Source organism: Micromys minutus, assembly GCF_963924665.1.
Source record: "Micromys minutus genome assembly, chromosome: 7".
NCBI lineage: Eukaryota > Metazoa > Chordata > Mammalia > Rodentia > Muridae > Micromys > Micromys minutus.
This window is the reverse complement of record NC_137976.1, coordinates 50,075,652-50,088,790: the sequence shown is the minus strand read 5'-3', so window position 1 is coordinate 50,088,790 and position 13,139 is coordinate 50,075,652. Positions and strand designations below refer to the sequence as shown.

The 13,139-nt window shown below is 41.3% G+C and overlaps 1 protein-coding gene across 2 annotated transcripts in view; it reads left to right on the top strand.

Annotated features, from left to right (window-relative positions):
• Positions 1–200: 200 nt before the first annotated feature.
• The window catches only part of DRD3 (dopamine receptor D3), a gene marked incomplete at both ends in the record, with an annotated part of 56,333 nt that continues 43,394 nt past the window's right edge, over positions 201–13,139 (top strand). For both annotated transcript variants that reach the window (XM_080919040.1, XM_080919039.1), the window contains one exon: positions 201–470. In XM_080919040.1, the coding sequence (XP_080775166.1) occupies positions 201–470 (270 nt within the window). The remainder of the gene's footprint in view (positions 471–13,139) is intronic.

Sequence of the window (13,139 nt, the reverse complement as noted above, 5' to 3'; positions counted from 1 at the left end):
CATTCCTAACTGTATCTCCAGTTCTTATAGAACTGCCTGCGATTTATTATATAGGAAATGTTCCATCAGTATTTGTAGACATGAAACATTTTAAACTGTATCTGCATATCATACCCCAGCTCTAAAGAGTCTGATTTAAGCCACATTGTTGTCTGTCTTTTCCTAGAAACATTTTGGAGTCACATTCCTCGGCCTGGGCTATGGTACCTCTGAGCCAGATAAGCAGCCACATCAACTCCACCTGTGAGGCAGAAAACTCCACTGGTGTCAACAGGGCCCGTCCGCATGCCTACTATGCTCTGTCCTACTGTGCGCTCATCCTGGCCATCATCTTTGGCAATGGTCTGGTATGTGCAGCTGTGCTGAGGGAACGTGCCCTACAGACTACCACCAACTACCTAGTAGTGAGCCTGGCTGTGGCGGACCTGCTTGTGGCTACTTTGGTGATGCCGTGGGTGGTGTACTTGGAGGTAAGTGGGCTGCTCCAGACTGAGTAAAGACTCAGAATACCCCTTGTAGTTGGTGCATCGGAGGATGGAAGGAGAACTGGTAACATCTTCCCCCCAGTGAGAGAGCTGACATGTGAGAGAAGCTCCTAAGAATGATTCCCTGCCTGTGGGCCCAGTATCCAGGTAGACTTGAATGATGGGACCCTTCCTAAAAATACTTTCGCTCTAGGCCAGTCATGTAATAATGATGAAGGTCATGTGATAATGATGTAGGATGCGCATCTTCATCTTCAGTCTATCTGGGATGAGAGGTACAGGACAAAGGGGAGAAAATATTTTCTAACAAATGAGAGAAAAGTTAGACTGGTCAGAATATAGATCAGATCCCCCTGCATCCTCTTCCTCATGACTCACCTACTCTTCATCTTGGCTTTCTCCTCCGGGGGCTGGCTCTGCATAGATTCTGCTACCAAAGGATTGGGCTAAACCTTCAACTGTAAATTTCCCATGCTTCCACTAAAAATACAAAACCATCACTACTCCAGGCTCTGGGGGGATTAATCTTGGGAGGAACATTTCTTAATTTTGAAAGCATTTTCATTTAAAAGTGCAAAATAAGAGTCAGAAGGTGATCAAGACAAAAACATCCATTTGCTAACAAGAAAATCAGGGTGCCTACATCTGTTCAAGAAATACACTTCCTTAACAGGAAAACATGCAATTATTACAAAGATGTTTTAAACGCCTTAATGTGCTATTAATATTTCTCCTCTGCACTGAGTGTCACTCTAAAAAGATATCCAATGAAGAATCAAAGTGATGCTATGATTAAGAGGAATTAAGATTCATCAAATTAATATTTCAGTTAATATTAATAGTGAAGGTGACAGTTAATTAAGTATGACATATCATGGGAGAGTAAAAGCCTTGAACACTGCCTAAGCTAGTATCTGTATTAAAGAGTGACTTAGTACTCCGTACTAAAATTAGACTTACTAGTGTGCGGGGGGGGGGGCATAAGAAAATAAATGAATAGGTACAGAAAGAACAGAAAAGAAAGAAGAAGAAGCAGGCTGACTGAGGTGGTTCTACAGGGGGAAATATGTTTTCTTCTTCCCAGTTAGGATAACCCTGACAGTGAGAGATCTTACAATTATCTTGACTTTTCTGTCAACCCAATTATGCTAAGTCATCCATGGTGTCAAGGCAATGCCTTACTCTTCCCCTGAAGTCATGCTACCTACTGCAAAGGGGATGAGCTATTTATCATTTGACAGCCAATGGTAATGACAAAGGAGTTCTAAATGTGTCATATTTTAGTTTAAAAAATGAGATTCTTCACAGACCCCAACCCAGTGATTCCTAGTAGCAGCTTTGCCCTCCTAATCACTACAGTTTTCAGGGACTCTTTGGAATTCCCACAGGATGAATGCCAGAAAGAAATAGAGGCAAAGATTTCAGTCCAATAAGCATTTCCATTTATCTATGACAAAATTAGGCCTTTGATGCCTACAATAAAGCGATGTTGACCAAGGAGTGGCTCTGTTGAGTTTCCTGTTTGTGGTTGCTTCCGGAAGTCTGCTTGGACTATAGTGGAAATTTTCTCTCTGTTCTTACTTATAATATGAATATTGTGACATTTCTGCACTAGAGCAGCATAACCATTCTCTTCTGACTACAGCTGCCAATATTAATGATGTCGCCAATTGACTGTTGAACACAAGAGAGCAATCATCTTTGTAGAAAACCATCAGAAATCTGGCCAAAGGCCTTAGCAGACCCTCTGGGTTTCATTGTCTGAGGGTTGTGCACTATGAAAAAAGGCTGTGGCTGAGCTATTAGACACCCACTTTCCCCAAAAACAACAATGAAAAACAGTAGCGGGGCAGTTCAGAAAGCTAGTGCAAGGTTGATGAAACCTATGTCTATATAAATGCATGGAGGAGCAGAGATATATCCCCACTAGGAAATGGTTGGCTCTGCAAGCCACTTTTTGTTCTTGTCAATTTGCCTCAAGGCTTTAGTGACTAGAGGCTAGTCAATACAATTCAGTATCTTAGTCTTTCTCCACTAGTCAAGGGTCTATCTTGCTAGAGCAGAGGGTAAGATTTAAAGCCGCCATTATTCAACTAAAATATGATTGTGTCCCAGAGAAAAAACAACTGTCATGTTTAATAGTTCTGAACTTATTAGTCCAGAAAATGATGCAGTTCGAGCGGCTGTTCTAGTAATTATTATTCACACCTAAAAGGAAGCAGTGTGGTATGGACCAAAGATGCTGCTGTCAGTTTAAGCACCAAAAGATTTGAGAGCCTTTAGTAGACAGGACACATATGAAAAGGAAACTATCTGAGAGCTGGAAGACTCACAAAGTCCATAGTTTGACTTGGAAACATTCATCTTTTCTGAAGAAAGGTTGACTGACTTTCTCATAGTAACATATATATGAGGAGACAATTATGTTGTAAATACAGAAAAGCCTGACTTGCCGTGATTGAGATAAGACAGGTTATTTTTGTCTCCTCCCAGAATTTTGGACGAAGGTGTCTGCTGGTGTTATTCAGCTGTCCTGTGGTGTCAAGGTCCAGCCTTCCATTTGTCCTCTTGGCTGTTTGGGCAAGCCACCCACTTCTTTACACTGTGACAGACTAGCTGATAAAGCCTAGGGCATCTTATCAGTGTCTAAACATAGGATAAATGAAGTTGACAGGGAACAGGGAGTAAAATGATGGAAGATAAATGGAAGGGGGGAGGGAGAGAGAGGAGAGGCAAGAGAAATCTGAAACAGCTCAACTTGAATCATCTCCCCAAGGAATTTTAGTCTAATTGGCCAGAACTGAGTCATGGGCTGGACAAGGCCAAAAACTAAAAAGTTAAAATTGAAGTTTTTTGTTTTCAAAGAAAAAGACAGAGGCTGAGGAATTACTGTCAAATGGGCAATAAATTGTCACCCAACACCACCTTCGTTGGAATTCGCTGGAATGGATGTCATTCCAACACAGGGTCACTTTATGATAGTGACTTCGAACAGGGTGTCTGAAGACATGTGATTACATGAATGAAATGGGGATAGCAACACTTTTCATTCTGGGATGACATTAGTCTCAACTGTTATCACCTGAGAAGCCCCCCCCCAACTAAAAAACCACCATCTGTAAGTCCATCCGCTGAAACATCTTTACTTCTCAGTTCAAGAAAACTCAAGTCCACTCAGCTTAGATTGTAAGCACAATGAACTAGCTCCCATTTCTGTGCAGGCTGAAGGCATACTTTGATAAGGGTTCCAATTCCATGTTTCCACCATCTTCTCTGCTCAGCCTTCTTTCACTGAGACCTCATGAGCAGGCAAAATGATAAGCTCTAAGCCTCATATATACACACCCTACCATCTTCACAGGAGAGAAATCGTGGAAGTGTCAAGAGGCCCACAGTTGAACTGGCTCATAACACAGGACTTTCTTGGAACTGATCACGCAGTCAGAACTGGCATTGGCATAGTTTAAAACTGTGCCCCTTCCAAGGAACACATCAGTAGCTTGGGGTTTTCATGGATCCCCAGTAGAAGGCAGGGATAGCTGAGAAGGCACAGTCAATATGAGGTGCAGACAGCTATCATAAATATCACCTTCCTTACTAAGGTGCCCAGGAGGTGTGTAACTGGAAACTCATTGGGGCCAGTCACAGGAATACCTCAGTACTCTCTGTCCTCTGTCTTTGTCATAGGACAAAAAGTATAAGGGCAGCCTTACAAGTTGGGTTTCAGAGGGCCCCAGCTTAGCTCTTTAATTCAGTTCTCACCGTTTTCTGGGAGACTCTTTTCTACGTAGTGCTGTGGAGTTCTATCTCAGATTAGCTCTTCAGTTTCTAATTTCCGGCTTTACAGGGCTGCAGCCTGGAGCTCTCTCTTCAAGCACACACACATTCTCCTTGGTTCCACTTGGTTAAGCACTTTGTGATACTCGATGCAGTTATATAAGGATGGCGAAGGGAAGAAAGAATGCAGAGGAATGTTTGAAATACAAACAGTTCCCACTGCCAGCAGTCCAACTTATAATTTTTTTCACCGTTATGATGGTAACACATTCAATAGAATTTTGAATTCTGATCTTCTTCCAGGCTAGCGGTCCATAGTACAATATCCCAAGTGTGCTGAGAAGCATCAGGCATCGAAGCTCCCATTCAATCTCATGACCCCAAGAGGAAATCAATACTGCCCTGGCTATGTGCTGCTGAGCTATGCTTTGGACAGGCTGGATGTATTAAGTGCATTTTCCACTTATAACACTTTCTGTTGGGTTTATTGAGAGTTAATCCCTTCATTGCTGGAGGAGTACCTGTGCTAAAGTCAGAGGATTTGGGCCTCAGTTTGGACAGAGAAAAATATTCCACAATAAGAATAGAAAAAGTGACCCACCCCTATGAGGGATTATAGATAGTTAATGAGTGCTGGGGGTAAGACATTTCCTTCATTGGTTTATATACTGGCTGGGTTTGTGTCAACTTGACACAAGCTGGAGTTATCACAGAGAAAGGAGCCTCAGGTGAGAAAATGCCTCCATGAGATCCAGCTGTAAGGCATTTTCTCTACTAGTAATCAAGTGGGGAGGGCCCAGCCCTCCCTGGGTGGTACCATCCCTGGATGAGTAGTCTTGGGTTCTATAAGAAAGCAGACTGAGCAAGGCTGGGAAGCAAGCCAGTAAGTAACATCCCTCCATGGCCTCTGCATCGGCTCCTGCTCCCTGACCTGCTTGAGTCCTGACTTCCTTTGGTGATGAACAGCAATGTGGAAGTGTGGGTTGAATAAATCCTTTCCTCCCCAACTTTCTTTTTGGTCATGATGTTTGTGCAGGAATAGGAACCCTGACTAAGACAGCATAGCCATTGGTAAAGTGCCCATGTTTCTGTAAATAACCCCTTACCTGCAACCTTGTAAGCAATTATAATAAAGCCCATTGAATTTCAGACACACACACACACTCAGGACATGAAACGTCAAAGTAGTGCAGGGTCAACTGAGGCAGAGACACAGCCCAGAAGAAATAGCCTAAATTGCTGGTGATGACAGAAAAGGAATGTGTCGAACAGGGAAAGTCTTTGGACCTTGAAATGATATCAATTATTAAAAATATGGTTTTCAAAGAGTTGCACCTCAGTTCAAACAACAGATAATGGTGGGTTACTACCTCCCACTGGGAAACAAAGAAATAGAGAATTCTCACTAACTCTGAATTTGCTAACAGTGAGAAATTATTAGAGCTGGAAGAACTTGGATGATCATCATCTCATGTGATGGGTACACAGGACATCTGGCCATAGTCTATCGACAATTGGGTCTGGGAGCATGTCCTAAAGTTACTCACCATGATGCCTCGCCCTCAGCTCTGAGTGAGGTTTAACTCCAAGCTAAGCCCTTACTGCAGAGGCAACTTTATGTTGATAAACTTCACTGTTGGGTTGAATTCAGCGGTGCCAAGCAGGAATTTTCGGGTCTCCAGTATAACTGTAGTAAACCTCTGTCCCCAGTCAACTCAGAAAACCCCAACTACTTGGCATCTTCCCAAGCAACAATTGTGGCATCAGCAATTGTTAATTTCCCACACCAATAGGGAAAAGTATATTCAAAGGTGTGAAAAGTTTTCATTTATAGCCCTATTTTCCCCCCCACAACAAATCCACTTTTAAAAAGAGGAGAAGAAATGACTCAGAGGTTAATATCACTGTTGCTCTTCCAGAGGACCTGAGTTTGGGTCCTATTCACATTGAGAGGCTCATATCAGTAACTCTGGTTCCAAGAGACTAGATGCCCTCTTCTGTCTTCTGCAGAAACTAGCTCATACTAAGGCACACACACACACACACACACACACACACACATACACACACACACACACACACACGCATCTTTTTTCTTAATTTTTAAAGATTATAAATAAGACAAGTAATACCAAGAGGAGGGAACCATTACAGAAGTGATTTTACTTTTGCTTTTTGACTATTTCCCCTCAATAACTAAAAATCTATTCTGCTGGAGCAAGTGTTCTCAACCCGAGGCCCATGAACTACTGCACTGTTTCTCTGTGTTCCAAAAGAAATTTTAAAACAAGGATTGGCCTGGGAATGTAGATTTATTTTTAGCCTGTCCAAACTACTGGCAGAAAGAATCTGATTTCTTTCCACCATGTCTGTGACAGCCTTATAATTTACACAAATCCATGAGAGGGGAAAGAAGAAAAGGACACACACATGCAGATCTAGCAGAGAGACAGGTTAATTGGTCCTTTCCTGACAGAGCGGGCACTGAGTCCCAGGGTGCCTGCCTTGTCTCAGTCTCAGCAGGATTCCTCCACGCTCAGTGTGAGGATCTGTTATATTTCTGCATTGCTATGGTATCACACCCCTCTGCCCTCTCTCTTCCTCTGTCCATCCCTTATTCTTCAAGGAGTTGATATATTGTCATCCATCATTGGATTATATAGATATCCCCCAAAAAATCCTGAAATAGGCCTGTGTTTGAAAGGATTGTAATGATTGTGGGGTTCCTGCTAGTGTCTGGTCACCACCATAGCCCTTGGCTTCAGTTCCTTTGGAAAAGCTGCCATTCATGGTTCTAGTCTTTGCTAGCCTCCTCGTTGCCTAGGCTGTTACTGCCTCTGGTCACATACCATTTTGATCCTGACCATTTCTTCCTCGCTCTGCACAATTTTGGAAAACATTACTTCATCCCACGCCAGGATGAGATTTATTTCCTGAATGGCCAGATCTGAATTTACATCAGAGAAGATGCGTCATGTAGAATGTAGTATCCATGTCCTTTTTATTGGCCAAACTGAAGCCACTGAGAGCTCAAGAAAAAAGGGCTATCATAGCAAGATTACTTAGAGTATATTCTTAAAATGTGAAAATATTAAGTCTTGGGTAGAAAGAAAGTTCATTGCGTACTTAGCAGAGTTGTCTGCAAGTGGAAAGAATGTCCTCCTTTTCTCTGAAGGTCAGCTTTAAGTTTGCCCCCCTGTGGAGCTGTTCGGAAACACTGGCATTGTAGGGCTAGGAAGTGAGTGTTTTACAAAACATGGTGGTACAGACCGTTAATCCCACCAGCTTGGAAAACAGAGCCTGGCAGATCTCTGAGTTCCAGGTCACCTGGTGAGTTCAAGACCAGCCAAGGCCACACAGAGAAGAAACCCTGTCTTGAAAAATCTATAATAATAATAGAAGTGAGATTTTTTTAAGTCCCATTTTGTAGGAAAATATTAACAGACCACAACTTCAAAGAGAATTACAAAATAAAAAAGAACAAGGCCTAGTGCTTTAAAGAATATCCTCTGTTAATATGTGCGTATGTGTGTATATATGTACGTATAGTGTGTGTTCTCCTTAAATGGCCTGCATTAAAATTTTAGTCTCCAAGAGTGGTGCAGCTTGGAATATAAAATACTTGGACACAAGTTGTTACATGTGATCAAAAGGATGGTCATAGTGACACTGGAAAATATCAATCAAGCTTTGGTAGCCAATGTTAGGCTTTGCAGATTCTTGTATCCCGAATCAGACAAGATTACAAGGATTGTTGTAGAAGCAGAGATCATTTATTAAGAGAGAGTCCACTCTTTAGGGGGGAGGTAGACCAGAGCTAGGAAGGTTCAAAGCTCAAGGCAACATTTTATGAAAGACTATACCAAGGACTGGGAGCTTAATAGGTGATTTGCATGTGGAGGATTTCTTCAACATTTGTGTAACAGAAGCCTTTACTCAAAGGCTCTACCTGTTGCACGTTGGCCTTGGGGTTGGTTTCCAGTCTTTCTCTCGGCCAGCTGATTTCTTTCATGTGTTTATTCAGAATCCTTGTGTAAAGACATTCTGACCTCATTCTCCACCCACCTAACTAGCTAGGAACATACATAGGGCCCATGAATGGTATCATTATTAACGATTTCAGCTCTGATGACATCAGCTTAATAAATCACTGTTAGGCTTTATGTTCTAGGAAAACTGGATCCTGGGAAGATCACAGACAAAAAAGGAAACACATATATTTATGCAGAATTTCTTGCTTTTGAAGCAAATTCAAATATTTAACTTTACAGGCATCTTACATGTTTTTGAAAACAGCATCAGTGGCTACAAATAGACTTATTACCTTGTGCACAAGCACATCTCACATACATGGCAGCTGTGTTTAGCCAGACCTGTGAAATAAGTCATTAGAAAGATCGCAACCCAAAGTGAAACTTAAATGAGTTAAAGTCTGTTAAAAATCTGACACAAAACATAGGATATTCTAGGGAAATCCAGTTGTCTCAGATATAAAGTAATAGAAAGGTTTGTAAAGAACCAATATTGGTAACCTAGTAACACGTGGTTTCTCTTTGTATTCTTTAAGATTCTCTAACAACTGTGAAAACGGCCTGCGATTCATCTAGACGGCCGTGTGTTAATAGAATTCTTAGCTTTCTGTTAGATGATGATAGCTCGGAAATAAGAAAGCATGCATGTGCTATCTGCATTCTTTAAATCTATGGCTTTACTTTCTAAGATATTTGGCTTGGAATGAAGAAAAGAAAAACCAGATAAAATTGGACCTTTGATGTGGTGCTGGGGTCTGAACCGTGATCCCCCAAACCCAATCCTAGACAAGAATCTACCACTGTGTTACATCCCAGCCCAATAAGAGATGTTTTGAGTTAAAGACGTCTGATAATGTCTCAGATGCCCGATTCTGAAGTACTTTGGAATGTCAGTTCATGTCTAACGTTCATGGGTGGCTTTCTTTCTAAATGTTGGCTATCCAGCTGATACGTGAACACACTCATATCCACATTCCAGACACACCCCCAACAACACTTGTAGCACAAGCAATTGTACATTCAACACAGGCACAATGTAATTGAGCTGTCATCAGTCTAAGATATTTCTGTCCCAAAAAACCTTTTGCTGAATGCTCTTTAAAAACAGGGAGATTTTTATCATACACAAAATTATGTGAACATATCTGAAAATCGTAAGTAGGATAACATTTCTAATGGTATTTCTAACATGTTACAGTTATTAGATACTCATTTGCATAGTATTACATTAGAGATTAAAAACCATTACAGTTGTAGACGTAGAATTACATGTGATTATAAGAACTTTTTGGTTATATATAACATAAAAATTGAGTCGTATCATGCAATGAACATAGATTTATAGAGACTATAAATCTAACATTGCTTTTTGGAAGCTATAGTGGTATTATCTTAAAGTCTTATAGTATACATATCTATCAAACTAGGTGTGAAATATTTAATATCATAACATCATTTACAGCAAAATGCATTTTATTATCTATTAGCATGAGCAGGTATTGATTATCAGTGAATCATTCCAACAGCAAAGCCAGGCCATCAACATTGGCAAAATATATGTATTTTTATATGCAGAAAGGTCCAGAAACCATGCAAAAGTGTTTCCCCACATAGGGCTAGTCCTTCCATTTCCTTACTTTATATCTTAAATGTATGTTTCAAAGGTGCCTAACTGGGCTGGAGAAATGGCTCAGAGGTGAAGAGCACTGACTGATCTTCCAGAGGTCCTGAGTTCAATTCCTAGCAACCACATGGTGGCTCACAACCATCTGTAATGGGATCTGATGCCCTCTTCTGGTATGTCTGGAGACAGCTACAGTGTGCTCACATACATAAAATAAATTAATCTTTAAAAAAACAAAAGAGAAGACAACAAGATTTTTTAGAGCAGGTGTAGGCACTTCCTTCCTGCTCTGGGCCTGCATGTTCCGGGTACCTGTAGCCTTATAACCACCACCCCTGCCACCCTTGGGGTAGTCACATACCCTGCTGCCCAGACTACAGGTTCAACTTCCTGTCTCCTTATAAGGACACGTCCAGAAAGCACCTGGAATTCCTCTTCATGCAAACAAAACATTCTCAGCCCTACAGCCCCAACCAATAATATAACTCACACCCAAGCCCCTATTCTGTTTCCAAGGTTTATATAGGCCCCAATAAAGAGAACTGTTTCACTGAAAACTGTCTCCAGAGAACCCACCCACCTGGCTCAGCTTCATTCCTTCTAGTTCAGCCCTGTGTCCAGCCTGGATACCCCAAGGGGAAAAGCAGACCCAGGCAGACAAATCATATCTTATACTCTGTGCTTGGTATGAGGTGAGCCTGTCATACTCAGGGTAATTGTTGGGATTCTGTAAACCCCACCCCTCAATTACCTGGCAATAGCCAAGTATGCTCCGCCCCAGTGACCTGACACTATAAAAGGGGCTGCTTGCCCCTCCTCTCTCTTGCTCTTGCTCTCTTGCAGCCTTGCTCTCCCCCCATCCCTCCTCTTCCCCTTCCCTTCTTCCTTCTCTCTCTAGGTGCTCATGGCCAGCCTCTACTTCTCTATTCCTCTCTTCTCTCTCTCTCTCTCTCTCTCTCTCTCTCTCTCTCTCTCTCTCTCTCTCTCTCTCTCTGCCTCTACTACACTCTTAACTCTCCATGACTTGAATAAAACTCTATTCTGTACTAAACCGTCGTGCGGCTGGTCCCTCAGGGGAAAGGATTCCCAACTTGCCCCTTCCCAGAGGCATCTCCCTTGCCCCAAGGTCTTGCTCTACCTCCATGGGCCACATCCCCCCCAACTCTTTTCATCCTCTTCCTAACATTGGTACTGAAACCCAGAAGGTCATCCTTTAACAATATTGGTGCCCCGTAACTTTTCCTTACAGTAAAGATAAAGCTTGTCCAAAAACTGAGTGTCACTGTTCCTAGGGACAGGCATCTTTGGTAATCCCATGCAAAGCAAATTTAACAAAAAGAGTTTTAAGAAGTATATACATCCAGATCTTACATATAGTTCATCCTTAACAAAATCTTATATTTGACAATTTTACATATTAAAGTATTCTTTAAAAAATTAACCTATAGCAATAATGAAATAAAAGTTTTTTTAATGTACTTCATTTAATGTTCTTAGGAGTGATCACCTTTATTTATCAAGACTATATCATGAAGCAATTCTGTTTAGATATTTTACATGTTGATTCCCAAATGTATTTAAAAGCATGCATTTTTATTAACATACAAAAACCTTTTTATGCTCTCTTGCCTTCTGTTTTTCTTGACTACTCAGGGGAAAACAACAAATGTAAAATTTAATGTTTTTAGAGTCTCTTTTGGAAGAAAATTCTTATCAAAATCTCTGTAGTCAATAAAAAAAAAATCCTAAAACTTTACAAAACTTTCATCTTACGATTTAATGAATGCAATTTTTTATAAACACAAACTGTACTTTAAATATTTTTACTGTCCCTCTGAAGAACTTACTTAGAAGACCAGATGTCTCTTTTTCCCTTTTATTGGAAATAGATTTTTTTCCCTCACACAATATATCCTGATTGTGGATATATTGTCTATTGTGGATATATAATGTCTCCCCTCGCTCTGTTCCTTCCAGTTCCTCCTGCCTTTCTTACCATCCAGATCCACACACACCCTCTCTGTCTCTCATTAGAAAATAAATGGGGATAATAATAAAATATAAAAATATAAAACAAAAGATAATACATCAGAATAGAACAAAAAGAAAAAACAGAAGGAAAAGAGTCCAAGAAAGGACACAAGAAACACATATGGATGTAGAGACCTATAGTCAGGGATCCCATAAAACACCCTGAGCCGGCAGCTCCGAGATAAACTCAAAGGATTCATAGTGGGGAAGAGCGTGTGTATCCTCTATAACACATTTACACAACTAAGCAATTAGGGACGGCAGGACCTTATAAATGCATTTCAAAATGTAAACTGTTTTGTTGTGTGTAAAATGCCCCTGGAGGTGTTTCCAGTCTTCCACTTGTCTCTGGAACACCCCATTCTCCTACCACACCTCACCCCCCATTGTTGGTCCCCAAAATCTTTATGAGGAGCTAAAGGATTATATCTGTTTCCTCTAACTTTCCTGCAAATGGGGTGGTGCAATCCGTACCAAAGAGGAGCTGCAAACTCCTCTTCCTATATCTACTGGTTGGAAGGGAGGCTTTGGAGTTTCTGATGAAGGAGTTGGCTTGAATCCCTGTATCAATGAGTTAAGTTTGAAACTGTCATATTCTAGAAGGCACAAATTTTACTTGATTTAAAAAAAAAAAAAAGCAAAACTGTGGGCTACAAACAAGCAAAGACTGAGACCCAGTTGCAAAAACAAACAAACAAACAAACAGGAATGCCTCAAGAAAAGAGGATAGCTCAGTAGTACAGTCCTTGCCTAGAGTTCCTGAGGACTTGTGCCCAGCCATGGTCTGCACCTGTAACCTCAGCAGTAGGGAAGGGGACACAGAGAGCCAGTCTGAGCTCCACAGTGAAATCTTGTCTCAATACCTGATGTTTATGGAGCCTCGTTTGGGGGACAAACATTTCTGAAGGTAAATATTATGCCCCCAGACCAATCCTTCCACACTTCCCAGGCTCTAAGAACCACTTGAGGGACTTATTATTTGGAGTGGGGCCTGTGAGTCATTTGTTTAACAAGAGCCTCAGGTGATTTGAGGTCTGCTGCTTACAACCAGTAAGTTTGGGAAATGCTGCCTTAGGCTGTCTGCTGGAAATCAATAGCCAACTCCAACCTGAAGACTCTCTCTTGCTTCCTCCCACCACAGGGAATTAGCTTTGTTCATTAGCAAGTGAGAGTAACACCTCCTGGCTGCCT